Source organism: Triplophysa rosa, linkage group LG3 (genome assembly GCF_024868665.1).
Source record: "Triplophysa rosa linkage group LG3, Trosa_1v2, whole genome shotgun sequence".
NCBI classification, from domain to species: domain Eukaryota; kingdom Metazoa; phylum Chordata; class Actinopteri; order Cypriniformes; family Nemacheilidae; genus Triplophysa; species Triplophysa rosa.
Genome location: NC_079892.1, coordinates 3,304,602 through 3,319,498, shown reverse-complemented (window position 1 = coordinate 3,319,498; position 14,897 = coordinate 3,304,602). Strand labels below are relative to the sequence as shown.

The window sequence follows — 14,897 nt, the reverse complement described above, 5'->3', positions numbered from 1 at the left end:
AGTTCTTTTTTTGAAATATTTTGACCATAATCTTAAGGATGGCACCACAAAAGTTCATTATTACATTCCATTGGTAAGTTAATAAAGGCTAATTTGTTATTTTATCTAAAAAAAATAGTCTTATGCTGCATTCTCTAGTGTAGCCACTAATTGGCGGTGTCGTCTTGCATTGGATGATCTCGAGCGGAAGTTACGGAGAACCTCGAAGTCCACAAGAGCCGAAGTTGACAACTGGACTCTCAGTTGATTAAAAATTGCTGAGGTAAATTCATTTCACAAGTTGTTAATAAACAATAGTTTTTTAAGCATTGTGGATATGATAGCTAGCGCAGCTTTGCTTACGTTTTCTACACACACCTTGCGTCTGAAAGCGCGTTAATTAAATGCAGTACAACGTCATGGATGTCATTTTTAGTCAAAACGTGAGATATAAACTGTCTGAGAATGTATTTATGTAATTAATGTAAAAGAGCCATATGTTTATATTTTACAAAACCCCTACTGATATAGTCTAGACAGAAAAATATCCGTCTGTGCACGAGAAGATAAGGGAAATGGATGTGAAAAAAAAAGGACACCGTTTTTGAGAGACGACATACTTAGTAGGATTTCTGTGAATTAAAATGCACAAACCAGAAGCAATAATACCCGCTAAATAAAACCCAATAACAGCTATTATTTTTCATGTGTCCATTTATGAATTTGACTATTCTGAAAGCGGCACCTGACTATGATAAATCATGATTTAAAAATAATTAATGCTTTAAAAACCTTAAGAGAGACGTAAAACCACCCGAATCTTGATATCAGTAAAGTTAAAACCTTTATTAAAACTTTTTGACAGGTTGAAATTTGCACGTGACTACTCGCACACTACATCCGCCATGTTTTTACTGTCATGTGATGTGATCTGTATGTTTGCTTTGCTCACCTATGACGTACAAACAACAGCCGTGAAAATAATGTACTAGGTGTTGTTAAACATGTGGGTTTACATTTCTTGGTATCTATATTACTTATTATTTTATCACACTTGGAAAAGTCATCCGGTTGGCAGTTTCTGATTATTTTGGTTTGGATTGCATGTTGATTTTCGCATACTATGGATAATGGAGGTAGTGATTTCACACACACACGCACGCACGCACGCACGCACGCACGCACGCACGCACACACACACACACACACACACACACACACACTGCGTTCCATTTCGAAGGGCTCATCCCTATGCCCTAAGCCCTTCGAATGGTTTACCCTCCGGAGTGAGAGCTTTGAAGGGTTAAAGGGTGTAGGGAACCAAACAACTGTTTCTTGATGTGCCCTTCTGCGTCATCATCCTGCGCCCATAAGGATGCGGCGTCACCACGCAAAGAATCATGGGAGCCTGAAGTGACCATCAGTTGAACCCTTCGAAATCCTTCATTCTGAAGGGACCTTTGAAGTGTCCATTTATGAGCACTTCGGTTTGGAACGACCCTCCAGTATGGCGGCCATGATTGTTGTCACTCCGAAGGGCCCTTCGGAGGGCGATATATCCCAGTTGGAACGCAGGGATAGACCGAAAATTTGCATACTGCACAGTATACATACTACAGTCTTAATATGCTATTCTGGACATAGTAATGGCAAGCTTATCTCTGTTGTCAGATGGTGTGTGTGTGTCATATTAATTTATACGGTTTGGACAGCACACAGCCAACTAAAAGCTTTCCTTTAAATACATGAAAATAAACAATAAATGAATGCCATGGTAATGTCTAAAACAAGTGCTTAAATTAAAAGCAAAACCATGTTTATTTCACGCAAAAGATAAAAACATCTGATCTCAGCGGGCCCAGTCTGGCTCTGACAGGAAGGAAACGTGTGTGTGTGTGCGTGCGTGCGTGTGTGCGTGCGTGCGTGCGTGTGTGTGTGTTTGAGGATGGATGAAATGGTTTTGGACAGGTGAAGGATGGTTTCTTTTCTTCGGCTCAGTCAGTGACCCAGATTGTTCTGCGTGGCTCTGACGGCTGCTCGGCCTGACAGGTGCGGCAAGTTTCCCACAGAGAGTTAATGAGAGAGAGAGAGAGACTTCACTAGTCTGCCATGTTTATTAGCTGAAGTAACCATCACATAAACTTCAGTTCAAGCCGAGTCCGACTTTTGACTATCAGCATGACGTTTGTTCTACCTTATAGATTTCCGGAAAAGAAACCGACCAATCAGATAAGAGAAGAACTCTGACAGGTTGTTTTTTACACTAATTTAGGGGTAGAAAGATCTAAAGTAAGAAAGGTTGATGATAACACATATTTTGTTGGTAATTTTAAATAACACTAAGTACCGTAGTAATGCATGAATGAATAAAAGCAAGTAAGAATCTTCTCATTAACTCACATTAGTTTCCTTCAAACAAAAGTTTGTCTGTAGTTGTTTTAGTGCCGCTGGCCTTGTTTCGGTCCCTATGGGCCCCTTTTAGGATCTGGAGGGGATCTCGTCCTCAATGTTTCTCAAAGCTTCTGTCCGCTGAGCATTTTCGACAAAGAGCTCTTTCAAGAGCGTCGGAACCATCAAATTAACATAACGTCACACACTCGTGGTCGGCGGTGCATTGTGGGGCGAATGTATTCTTTGACGCTGTCGCTGGTCAGAAATCAGGGCGGAGGGGGAAGGACCTGGCAACCGTTGTTTCAGTGGTTTGTGTGTGAAACAGCGTGTTGAAAGAGCAGCTTTTAGCTCCCGGCAGCCCGGTGGCACGAAAACAAATCGGTTTGAGGCCTTTGATGTTTTGTTGTTCGTGTCTCGGGGTTTGTTTGTCGGTGACCGTGATTCAGAACTTTGAGCCGAGCCGAAGCAAAGGCCGGAATCAGACTGAATGGCTCTTTAGCGTTGACATCTCTCTAGTGGATAAATGACCTTGTGAATGAGACGGATGTATTTTGACTTTGGGTGTCAGGGGTTTGAGTCGCCTCACGAAAGAGATTTTGTAATAACTAACAACTTTGGAAAAGGGGAGATTTATGCCCACCAATGAATTTGTTTTTTTTAAGTGTGGATTGTTCTTGTTCTTTGTTTTGCCTTTTATTTTAAAGTTGTAATTCGGTCTTTGTTAGGCTTTGATTCATTTTACCCCTTGTATTGTGTTTAGCTTTATTTTGTATTCAGTTTATAAATCAATATAACCATACATTTTTATGTATTTTATGTATTTTCATACATTATGACAAAATACTTACAGATGTTTATTTTATCCCAAATTCAAGCAACATAGAGCATGTATACAGTATGGGTAATATTTGAAAGTTACCTCTGTTTAATCACATTTATTTTGTCTTTTGGAATATATATACAGTATATATATATATATATATACAGGGATGCACCGATACCAGTATACCGGTATCGGGCCTGAAGCTCATGTACTCGTAAAAATGTACTGATACCATGTGACATAACTGACAGAATTGACTTTGTTGTGAAATTTGCGTTGAAAGTTTGTGAAAAGCACATAAAATTATAGATTTTTTCATAATGTGTTTAAGGTGGAGTTGTTTGTAATTACAGTATGAAGCTATTCTATTTCTATTAGTCTCACTTTGTTGTGAAAAGGTACAGGCATCGGTATCGGTAAAAAATGGGATGCACCGATACCATTTTTATCTTGAAAAAAGACCAACAATTTATCGCATCATCTTTTATTGGTAAACTTTAAAAACAGGTCCTACAGATCCGAACACCACATAATGGTTAAATATTTTTCATTCTTTTGTGTTTCCCTTTTATTTGTATTCTTGTATTATGTATCACAGTCTTCTTCCTGTTGTAATCTTTGTTTTATATATATATATATATATATATATATATAAAGGAAAATCTACGATAAATGTTAATCTTGAAAAAACTATCACATCATCTTTTTTGGTAAACTTTATAAACAGCTCCCACAGATCCGAACACCACACAAGGGTTAATTTTTTTTATTCTTTTGTGTTTGCCTTTACTTTTGTATTCTTGTATTATGTATCACAATCATCTTCCTGTTGTAATTTTTTGTATAAAGACGCACTCTTACAAACTGGGAAGTAGTTTGTGGGATTCTTCTACATGTAAACTTGGAGGAATCTTTTTTCAGCTTGTGTTGTTTGTGGTTGAACTGAGTGTAATGAGAAAGCAGAGCATCTTTATCCTGTGTTGCTCATTAGAGTGATCTATTGCCTCATCTATCATCTTTCATCTCACAGCGCCCACCGGCCAAAACATCTCATCATCTCACCCCGAGACTATATTTTGTTTTTAACTTCTGTGCGTGTAATGAATTATGAGTACATGCACAATTGTTTAATAGTTTTTATCTTGCTGACACTTGCTGACACACAAATCCTGAACATTTCAGTTTTGCACGTCGCTAGCTCTCAGTCTAGACGGGGTGTTAATTTGGCTTCTCTTTGTCTGGATTTAAGCTCTCAAACTGTCTCTTTGTGTGAGTGTGTGTTTGGATTTGTGTTCTCTTGCGGGAAATTCATAGGTTTCCCTGAGCATGACTCTGTCTAAATCTGATCACGCCTTTCAGGAAGATTATGCTGCTTATCTTACTCTGCCACCCGCTGGAATCACACTGTAGGCCAGAATCTGTGTCTAATGACATCCAGAGAGCAGAACAGCGTGTGATATTTTCAACACAGACGTCTCGCTTCTGAAAGAAAGGTGAGTGGTGCTTCGCTATGCTAAAGAGTGTCACAGTGTTCTGGGTGGTTACCAGGGCATTGCTAGTTGCAAATATGTTCTTAGTAGTTGTTAGGGTGTTGCTATGCGTTTTGGTCAACAAAAACGTGAAACTGCCCATAAGAAAGATCACAAATGAGGTTTCTTTAATGTCTCTGTTATTTCTCTTAAACATCAAAGAGATTAAATAGAGAGCAAATGGAAACATTTACTTACGTCTCCTGCGTCTCAGATATTTCTCTTGAGAAAAAGAGTCCGAAATCAGTTTCAGAAGATATCTGAACAATGTCTCAAACTGAGCTCAGATTTGTCAAGTCTGCTATCAAAAGTCAATATTATTGAAGATCTCAACATGAACTCAAACATTTCTCATCAAATTTACTCAAATCCAGATTATTTTACTTCTCCATTCTACATGGATCTCAACAATTACAGTCTCGTTTCTCTGTTTTATTACTAATGAAAGCAATTTTAGGAGAAAAATTGAAAATTGATTGAAACTTAAATGTCCTCAATAAAATATCCACTGTGTTCAACCTTTGGAAAACATGACGGACAAAAGGATATTTGTTTTCATTTTTATTTCTGTTTTTGTTTGCAATGCACACATTTGCACACAGAACAGACAAAGAGAGAAAGAAACTGAATGATCACAGAAATAGTTGTTATCATTGGACTATAGGCAACAAGAAGGTTGTGGCTGGAATCCCACAATGCACTGCACAAATGCATGTTCACCGACTGACATGCGTGAAGGGTTTGTATATTTTTGGACAGAGTAGGGTTGAGATGCATGATATGCCTGGTTGCGTTATTTACAGTTATCTTCGTTACCCCTAGACCTCAATCTCGTACGTAAATCCGAGTGCAAACCACGTAGTCAGCCCCAAAGACCTGAGGAAAAAGAACAACATTTTTACATTTAAGGAAGAAATGTTAATGGTGCTAATGTAACGATATTTAAAATAAAACGTATTATTTCCAAAACATTTGGGATGTCTTAATGGGTTTGTTTTTCAGTTAACCTACATCACATTGTGTTTACGAGAGCTGATAATCTCCCTTTGTTTTATGAAAACGTGTCCTAGATTCACAGCAGAACGTCTGTCAGTGCTGCATTGTGGGATTGTTGGTCTGTCAAAGTCAAGCTTTAAATTCATTCACAAACCCGTGAGAATTTTGCGAGCCGCCGAAGGTCGGATGAAAAGAGCGCGCCTGTGATTTGGGTCAGACCTGCATTTGTTCTGGACGGTTTTTGCACATTCCTGTGCTCGAATAACTGTCAGACATTTCTTCCCAGGGGCCGTCAGGAGTCTCTGTCCTGGAACCGTTTCATAACCCTCTTATTTTACGTTGAACTTGGAGTTCTGCCCACGTTTTACCGCAGGAATCAGCTCAGTATGTCCACTTAATATGTTTTTGCTTTTAAGATAACACAAGGTAATTATATACTGCTGCTTGAATTTATGATACGTTTATGTTTCTTCATGGTCTTGGCTTTCCTGTGGCTCGGTGGTTAGAGCATGGCACTAGCGATGCCAAGGTCATGGGTTTGATCCCAGGGGATTGCACATAGTCAGAAACAAAATGCATAATACAATGCAATGTAAGTCGCTTTGGATAAAAGCGTCTGCCAAATGCATAAAATGTACAAATAAATGTAATGGTGTATGTTGTGTTTAACCCTTTATGAACTTGATAAAGTTTTAACTTCTTTAACCCTAACTAAAGACACCCTGAATGTGTGTGTCACATCAGAACAAATGAGAAAAGGTCTATGAGGTACACGGATCGATTTTTTTCCATTAAACGCTCACACCAAATCTCTCCGTCTCAGTCTCTTACTCTCTCGTCTATGAGATATGTGGAAAAAAATCCATCGGCCATTTCCGTCTGAAGTCATAAATATGATTATAATGTGCTCTCATAAGTACACTGTCATGTTAAGTATGTAGTGGTTGTAAAACCATCCACTTTACGTAAAGCCAGAAGCAGTCTCGTGCTTTTGAATCTTTCAAACAGGTTTGACCGGATGTAGATCCACTTGTAAAAGTTACAAATCAATTGGATGTTTGCATCTTGTTTTATTCAGTTATTGCCTAAACATTTGTACATATACATCCATGGAAAAAGACAATTTCAAAATTGTTTTCAGTTTTTTTTTATTTACTATTTATAGGTATGTGTTTATTAGGTACATTTTTTGTTTTGTTCTATGATCTACTTACAACATTTCTACCAGGTTTCACGTAAAAAATGTGTTTCTATTTACATTTGTTTGCAGAAAATAAAAGCTGGAGAAACAGGTCAAAATAACAGAAAAGATGCTCTGTATTTTTTCAGACCTCAAAAACGGCAAAGAAAACAAGTTCATATTCACTTTTAGGCAACACAACAGTCATATTTCTATAACATTTATTTTGGGAAAGTTAAAAAAATATTTTTTTATGTGATATGAATGTGATATGAATTTGTTGAATTTTAATTCAACAAACACTGGACTGGAATGACCCCAATACATCTATAAATGCTGAAAATTAGAAATGGTCTCTTAATTTTTGCGTGGCTATACAATTTTTTTATTTTTTTTATTTACAAAAACAATATTAAAATAATAATGATACCAGAACTTGTTTGCGTGTTTGCGTCTCACCAGTATGAGTTCATCTCCACTCATCTCTCTGCTCCAGAACGTTACGGGTCCGTCTCCATTCACCAGCTTCTGTTTGCAATAGATTTTATTTTCCGTCTCCCATACGGGCAAACTCTAGAGACGACACACACACACACACACACACACACACACACACACACACACACACACACACAGACAACTTAAGAACGTGAGCGGTCCATTAAACAGAGACACAGATCAGACTCTGAGTTCATTAATGTAATAAACTATGTTTGTGAATGAGGACACAGATAAATGAACATGTGGCGAAACGGCGTCAACGCTCAGACTCCATCCGTCTCACTTCTCTTTCTCTCTCCGGCCTCGGGCACTAAACTCATTTAAGCAGCTTGCTCTAAAATACTCCATGCAGGGCATCCTGACGTTCTCATTTGTCTTGAAAATAGAAGTTTGGATTAGAGGAATTTCACAAAGGGAAACACATCTCTCTCTCTCTTGCTTTCTGGATCTCCAGAAGTCCATTATCAATTGCATTGTTTTATGCCTTTTTTTCTTTCTGTCTCGTTTTCTCTCCCTTGTTCTCTATCACTTAGTCTCTGCCCTGTGGCAGGTGAGCGGTCTGTCGCTATAGCAACCGGCCTGGTGAATGACTCTGCGTTCTAACATTTGTGCCCCCCACAACAAGGCAATTGAGATACAAATAAAGATTTACATGAATCTAACATTGTTTTTAATATGATGGTGGCTAAAGCAAGGCAATACAAAAACATGATTTTTCAATAAATGAGTACCCAGAGGAAATTATTATTGCTCAGATGTTGCTCTTTCCAAGCTCAGGAGATTTGACGGTGTAAGGGTTAGGTTACGGTTAGTTACATTTAAGTTTCTTCTCAAATTTCTTAAATAAAAGTAGAGACCCAAATCCATAAAGAGTACGGAGGTGTAAAATGAATGTAGATTGTAGAGGTAAAATAATCTGGATTTGAGTAAATGTGATGAGAAATGTTTGAGTTCATATTGAGATCTTCAATAATATTGACTTTTGATTGCAGACTCAGTTTGAGACATCTCTTCTGAAACTCCAATGGAGATATTTGTAAGATTTCTGAGTCTTATTCGGAGAATAAGAGACGCAGAAGACTAAAGCAAAACTTTCCATTTGCTCTTCAAATTATTTTCATTTTAGGTTTCGTCCACAATGTCATCCCGATGTTCCTATGAGAACTCACACTGTTCTGATGTCACCACACATACACTGTTTGAGACAGACACACAACTCTCAGGGGCTGCGAGACTCCCAAATAATCCCTCCGCCCACTCCGCTGCTGTATGTTCCAGAACAAAATGAGGTCATATCTCTCTATATGCACCCCTGCTTTGATTGTGTCTTACTGTTAGGAAATAAAAACGAAGTTATTCCATAAGAGGCGAATCTTTCTCCGAATAATAACGTTACAACTGACTTGATGAATTTCTTGGGAATAAACAAGTCGGCATGCAGGTTATTGCACTGCCTTTGATAGAAATAGATGCTGAGTGTTTATGAACAGTTATTTCCAACTTTCAGATCAATAGCAGCTGTGTTTCATATTAAACAGCTTAACATATTCTATTCTTCATTATTCTATAATGCCAAAGTCATCATTTTTTATTTAAGTTGTTTACTTTAAAACAGTTACTATTCTCTCATCTGTCTGTCTTTTGTTGGACCTGAATGAAGGGATCACTAGTGCTTGGGTTACAGGGTGGAACCGCACCAGCAAAACCTCTGATAAACATCTGAAATTGACGCTCACATTTGTTGCTAATTTGTCCTGATGGATGCAAGATGACGCGGCGTAACTGTGAACTAATGAAGATCTACATAAACGTGTCTGTGGGTGTGTTTACTGAAATTAGAGACTAAGAGGTTCGGATCATAACAACGATGGCTTCCGGCTGCACCTGCTGAGCACTGTGACCAGGTGGGGGTCGCAATGTTTTTCATAGGAGAGAACAAATCTGCAGCGAGATGAGTCATATTACAGCATGAAAAATCAATTACGTTTGCTTTCACAGAAGCAGAAGAACTTTTCCCATTTGTCTCAGATATTTCGGCTGAGAAAACGAATCAGTAATTTCACAATTGTCCCCGTTGGAGTTTCAGAAGAGATCTCAACAATGTCTCAAACTGAGCTCAGATTTGTCAAGTCTGCAATCAAAAGTCAATATTATTGAAGATCTCAATATGAACTCAAACATTTCTCATCAAATTTACCCAAATCCAGATTATTTTACCTCTACAATCTGCATTCATTTCTTCATTAAGTTGTATTTTAATATATATTTCTCATTAGTAATTTTAGGAATAGAGACAAACCTACTAAGCTATAAAAGAGCAACATCTGAGCAATAACATTTTCCTCTCTGTTATTTAGATCTGTTACGTTTTACACATCAACACCAATAATCATTTTCTCTCAAAGATAGCTATTGTAAATGACACTATTGATTGATGTTTCAAAGTGAAATGTTGCTGGAGTGACAGTATACTCCTCAGATGAGCTTCCTAACAGTCTCACTGTGGTTTGGGTCTGAGGATCGTGTTCCTCAATCAATGGAAACTCACTTTACATTTCCTGCCGTCCACAGTCTCCTCATCAAACTCCTCTCCCACGCGGAAGTTGATTTCGGTGGTGCGCACGGAGGTGGAGGTCTTGATGTAGAACTGCTCTCCGTCCTGACGGATTTCCACGTGCGGTTTGGATGCTGCAGCACAGGCCACTTTACGTAGCATAGCGTTCACACCTGGTGAAGCACAGACGACATTTAAAGGGACAGTTCACCCACATTTTGTTATCATTTACACACCCTCGATTTGTTCCAAACCTGTATTTTCACAAATAAAGATATTTTGAAGAATGGTTGTAACCAACCTGTTGGGCACTATTGACTATTATGGTAGTCAATAGTGTCCTAAAACTGATTGGTTTCCCACATTCTTCAAAATATCTTCTTTGTGTTCAACAGTACAAAGACATTTATACGGGTTTGAAACAACTTGAGGGAGAGCAAACGATGACAGATTTTTCGTTTTTGGGTGAACTGTCCCTTTAATAACATGGAACCTTACTTGTTTTGTTTTGTTTCTATACACTGAGCTCACTTAGTTGTAGTAGACTAGACAACATTTATCATTAACAGCTCAATATTTTATAACTGCATCCCAAATCATACTGTGCCAAAGAAATGCACACTTTTAAGACACAAACATAAACTGTTTGTGAGACCTGTACTGTCTCACCGCATACTTAATTATATAAAGCATCGTATAAAATATGCAAATTAAGGCTTGGTAAATTTAGGAAAAATGAGCTGCTTTATGATTTCACAGCTGAATTTACCCAGAAATACCAAATAAACTGTCTGCCAAATGCGGCTTTCCGTTCTAATTTAACATAATTCCAGGTTTTCAGTTCTCTTAAATTATAACGTCTTCGAAAGGTTTGTTTTCAGAGCTCTGTCATGCACAGCTTCATAACTACTAGACTATTCCTCCATTTCCTTAGTTTTGTTTTACTCTCTGATTTGGATCATAGCACATGCAAGTTTAACTCATCTTTAAACTTCAACAGAGTTGAGTTCTTGTCTTCTCTTAACCGAATCCCTATACCCACCACAGAGAAATTCAGCATCTCTGTTTAACACCAGACACCCTCTCTGTGAGCATTTATCACATGAACAACAGCTTGCAGCCAAACATTATTTACTTTTATTTTAAAATTAAATATAGGTAACATTTTCCGAAAATATTGCATTTGTTACCATTAGTAAAAACATTAGCTAACATGAAGTAACAATAAGCAACCTTGTTTTTCAGCATTAATCTTTGTTAAAGTGATAGTTCACCCAAAAATAAATATTCTGTCATTATTTACTCCCTCTTTCTTTCTTCTGCAGAGCTCAAAGGATATTTTGAAGAATGTTGGTAACCCATTCGCTTGCATTGGTTTTGTGTCCATACAATAGAAATGAATGGGTGCCACTGCTGTTCGATTTCCAACTTTCTTTGTGTTTCGCGAAGTCATACAGGTTTAAAATGACAAGAGAGTGAGTAAATGATGACAGAATTTATATTTTGGAGTGAACTATCACTTTAATGTCAATAAAATTCCTCGTGCTGGTTCAGAGTGCATTAATGTTAACAGTAACAACTTTTGATTAAAAAAATGTATTAGTAAATGCTGAAATGAACATGAACCAAGATTAATAAATGCTGAAGAATTGTTGTTAATGATTAGTCAAGATATCAAAATCTTTCCCAATATCAGATTATCTGAGCTATTCTATCCATACAATTCAACAGCTCTGTTCTCTTGCTGTATGTCATCATCTCATTTCTGTCTGTTTGTAAATACCAAAAACTTCTCCATCTTTCAGTTTGCCATATAATGTAACTTTATCAGTTACGTGACCCACTTTGATTAGATCTCACTTCTGTTCCGCTGCGATAAATGTGAATCGTGTCTCCGCAACACACACACTGCCAATCCACTATACAATAACATCTCTCTTAAAACATCTGAGACATCCAACAATCCTCTCCAAGATGTTTCCAGCCCCTCCTGTTCTAACGTGAGCGCCCGGAGAGATGCCAGTGATGCTCAAAGAGGAATGAGATGAAATGAAATCTTACCCAGCGCTTTCAGAAGTTCGTCAAAATTCTCACTGCTCTTCATCTTCCAGGTGCCGGCGAAGTTGGGAGGCATTTTGATCTTCAGATTGTCCTGCTCTCCCTCTCTTCTTCTCTGGTCCCTCGCTCTCCTTTTCTACTCTCGCTCTCTTCCTTTGTGCTTGCCTGTCTCCTGTTCTCACTCGCCCTCCCTCTCATCTTAACTGTCTCTCTCTCTCTCGTTCTCCCGCCCCCTGGCAGTGCCACTGTCTCACTATTCAGACTGCTGCAGACGACAACCTGTTCCAGCATCAGCCACTCGCCCATGATGTGTCTCGCTCTCATTAGTACATCCATGTGCTCCGCATTCCCGTGTTCTCCCGCTGTACTGTGGATATTGTGAAGGCTGTGGGTGTGTGTTTCTGTCATTGTGTACACACTTAAAGTTTCAGATCATATGCTCACAGTTATTTATATGTTGAAAATAAATCTGTGTGTTTATTTCTTTCTCCAGCTCTTTAAAGTGGAGGAAGATGAAGAGAAGACGAGGATGACGATTAGGGCTCTTTAAAATGATGAAATTAGCGTTAGGGTTGATGTGACATTTCAAGTCTTGTCAACAGCGTCCTGCAGTGACATGTCATACATCATCTAAAACTATACTTTAAAGAACATTTTTCAATTCTTGTATAATTATTGACTACCCATATGCAGTATATCCAACTATATTAATATTATTGAGATAATGACCATATTAATATTAAATAATGAACCCTTCATGGACAATTTTTATTGAGAATTGTGGTTGTACACTGTTAGACATTTCTGTAATTTTTACAGTTATTTACTTTATATCACCCAGTATGATACAGCAATTTCTCTATGCAGTAAATAACTGTAATTTCCATTGCATTGTGGGAATTTTGTGTGAGGTCAAACACTAAATACAGTGATTTACTGTATTTTTAAAATTTGATGTATTTTACTGTATTTCCCCTAACGGTCTTTAAACAGACAGTAATTATTTTGCTCATTTCCGAGGGATAGCATATAGGCTTTGCCCTGCGTTTTGAAAAAGGAACCCGACAGCAGCACGGAGAAGGTTTATACCGGGGAAGTATGTTTGAGAGACACAGTTCTGGGAAACACCTGACCTGAGCTGAAGATGTAACGGTGTGTTTTCGGCGGAGCTGAGAGGGACATTGCCATTTCAGCGAATATTTTATACCTGAGAGAACCGCACGTTTTCGACGGAGCTGAGAGAGCCGTAAAACGAAGAACGATTTTTATTCCCATGAGAGCAAAAAGCAAGGTAAAGTATTATTACTAAGTGTTGGTAACTGGCACCCGTTCATTGCATTGGTTTCATACAATAGAAGTAAATGGGTGCCGCTGCTGTTCAGTTACCAACATTCTTCAGAATATCTTCATTTGTGTTCTGCAGAAGAAAGAAAGTCATGCAGGTCTGAAATGACAAGAGGGTGAGTAAATGTATGAAACGTATGGATGCTTATTACTTATTTTCCTATTTTTCAATTATTTCCCTAATTTAAGATTTTTAGTGAGGATAAATCCAGAGGATGGAACAAAGTGCACCGCAAAGACTGGAGTGAGTCGAAAGACAGGCGAAATTGTGAAGAGAAAAACAACAGCTATTAACACCAGGGTATCATCCTTCCTTCGCCACCTCACGGAATTTGAGTCGTATTTGATGTACAGGGTTTGCCTGATAACACAGCATCAGAAAGAGACATGTAACCTTCTGCAACCCACACCCCTCCTGCGTCCTTCTGCTCACCATCCATCCTTTATCTCCAAAGTCCCTTCCAAGGAAACAGACATTCATCGCTTAATAAAATGCTTTGTTTTACTTATGTAGCTGTTGGCTCCTGATTGCCCTTAAATTGAACTAGAGTACACCAACTTAGAATTGTCATTAAACAAAATGCCACTTTGATTTTATACCGAAAATACAGTATGTTTACTGTTATTTATATTTATTTTCTTCACATTTGTTGCTGTTAACTGCTGTTTGATGCAGTTAATGGTGAATTCCATTTAAAATCAGTTCTGTATGCAGTCCATAGACAATTCTATACAATCATTTATTTCTTTACATTTCGTATTGTAAGTTAATGGTGAATTCCATTTAAAATCAGTTCTGTATGCAGTCCATAGACAATTCTATACAATAATTTATTTCTTTACATTTCGTATTGTAAGTTAATGGTGAATTCCATTTAAAACAGTTCTGTATTTTTTCTTTACATTTGATACAACGGTTTGAATGACAGAAGGGTTCATGCATCGCTGCAAATAACATGAATTGTTTTAAATAGATGTTTGTGCACATTTCCATTTTCAAGTGCTTTAAGCATTTGAAATATAACAGCTTTCCTGTGGCTCAGTGGTTAGAGTATAGCACTAGCAATGCCAAGGTCATGGGTTTGATCCCAGTGGATTGCACATAGTCAGAAACAAATGTATAAAAATATGCAATGTAAGTCGCTTCGGATAAAAGCGTCTGCCGCATAAATGTAAATGTAATGATTTAAATAAAGAATACTTGTTCAATATTGTATGTGGAGTTACATGTGTTGGATAAAAGTAAATTATATATAAATATTATTAAAATTTAATTTATATTTACTAAAAACATAAACCAATACATATGATTACAGTAGTGTACTGTTAATCTAGGGTTTTACAGTACCTGGACTGTATTATATAGTTACAGTAGTGTTTAATTACTGTAAAAGTGAAATACAGTTATGGTACTGTAAATCTTAATTACAGTAACTTACTGGCAACAGTGTTGCCAGTAAGTTACTGTAAAAACCCTTTGAAATGTCTAACAGTGTAGTCTCTATTGTCTTTAGGTTGTTGCTATATTAATTGTTCATTTTT

The 14,897-nt window shown here is 37.6% G+C and overlaps 1 protein-coding gene and 1 long non-coding RNA gene across 2 annotated transcripts; one reads left to right on the top strand and one right to left on the bottom strand.

Annotated features, from left to right (window-relative positions):
* The first annotated feature begins 178 nt into the window (after positions 1-178).
* On the top strand, positions 179-14,094 carry LOC130552149 (uncharacterized). The gene is made up of 6 exons (XR_008962686.1): positions 179-262; positions 4,553-4,686; positions 12,252-12,402; positions 12,505-13,302; positions 13,435-13,471; positions 13,545-14,094. It is a non-coding gene; the product is annotated as an uncharacterized LOC130552149 (long non-coding RNA).
* On the bottom strand, positions 5,261-12,132 carry crabp1a (cellular retinoic acid binding protein 1a). The gene is made up of 4 exons (XM_057330297.1): positions 12,015-12,132; positions 9,948-10,126; positions 7,358-7,471; positions 5,261-5,598 (listed from the first exon to the last, which is right to left on the bottom strand). The coding sequence occupies exons 1-4, from the start codon at positions 12,085-12,087 to the stop codon at positions 5,548-5,550; spliced, it is 417 nt and encodes a 138-aa protein (XP_057186280.1). The 5' UTR covers positions 12,088-12,132; the 3' UTR covers positions 5,261-5,547.
* Positions 14,095-14,897: the final 803 nt, after the last annotated feature.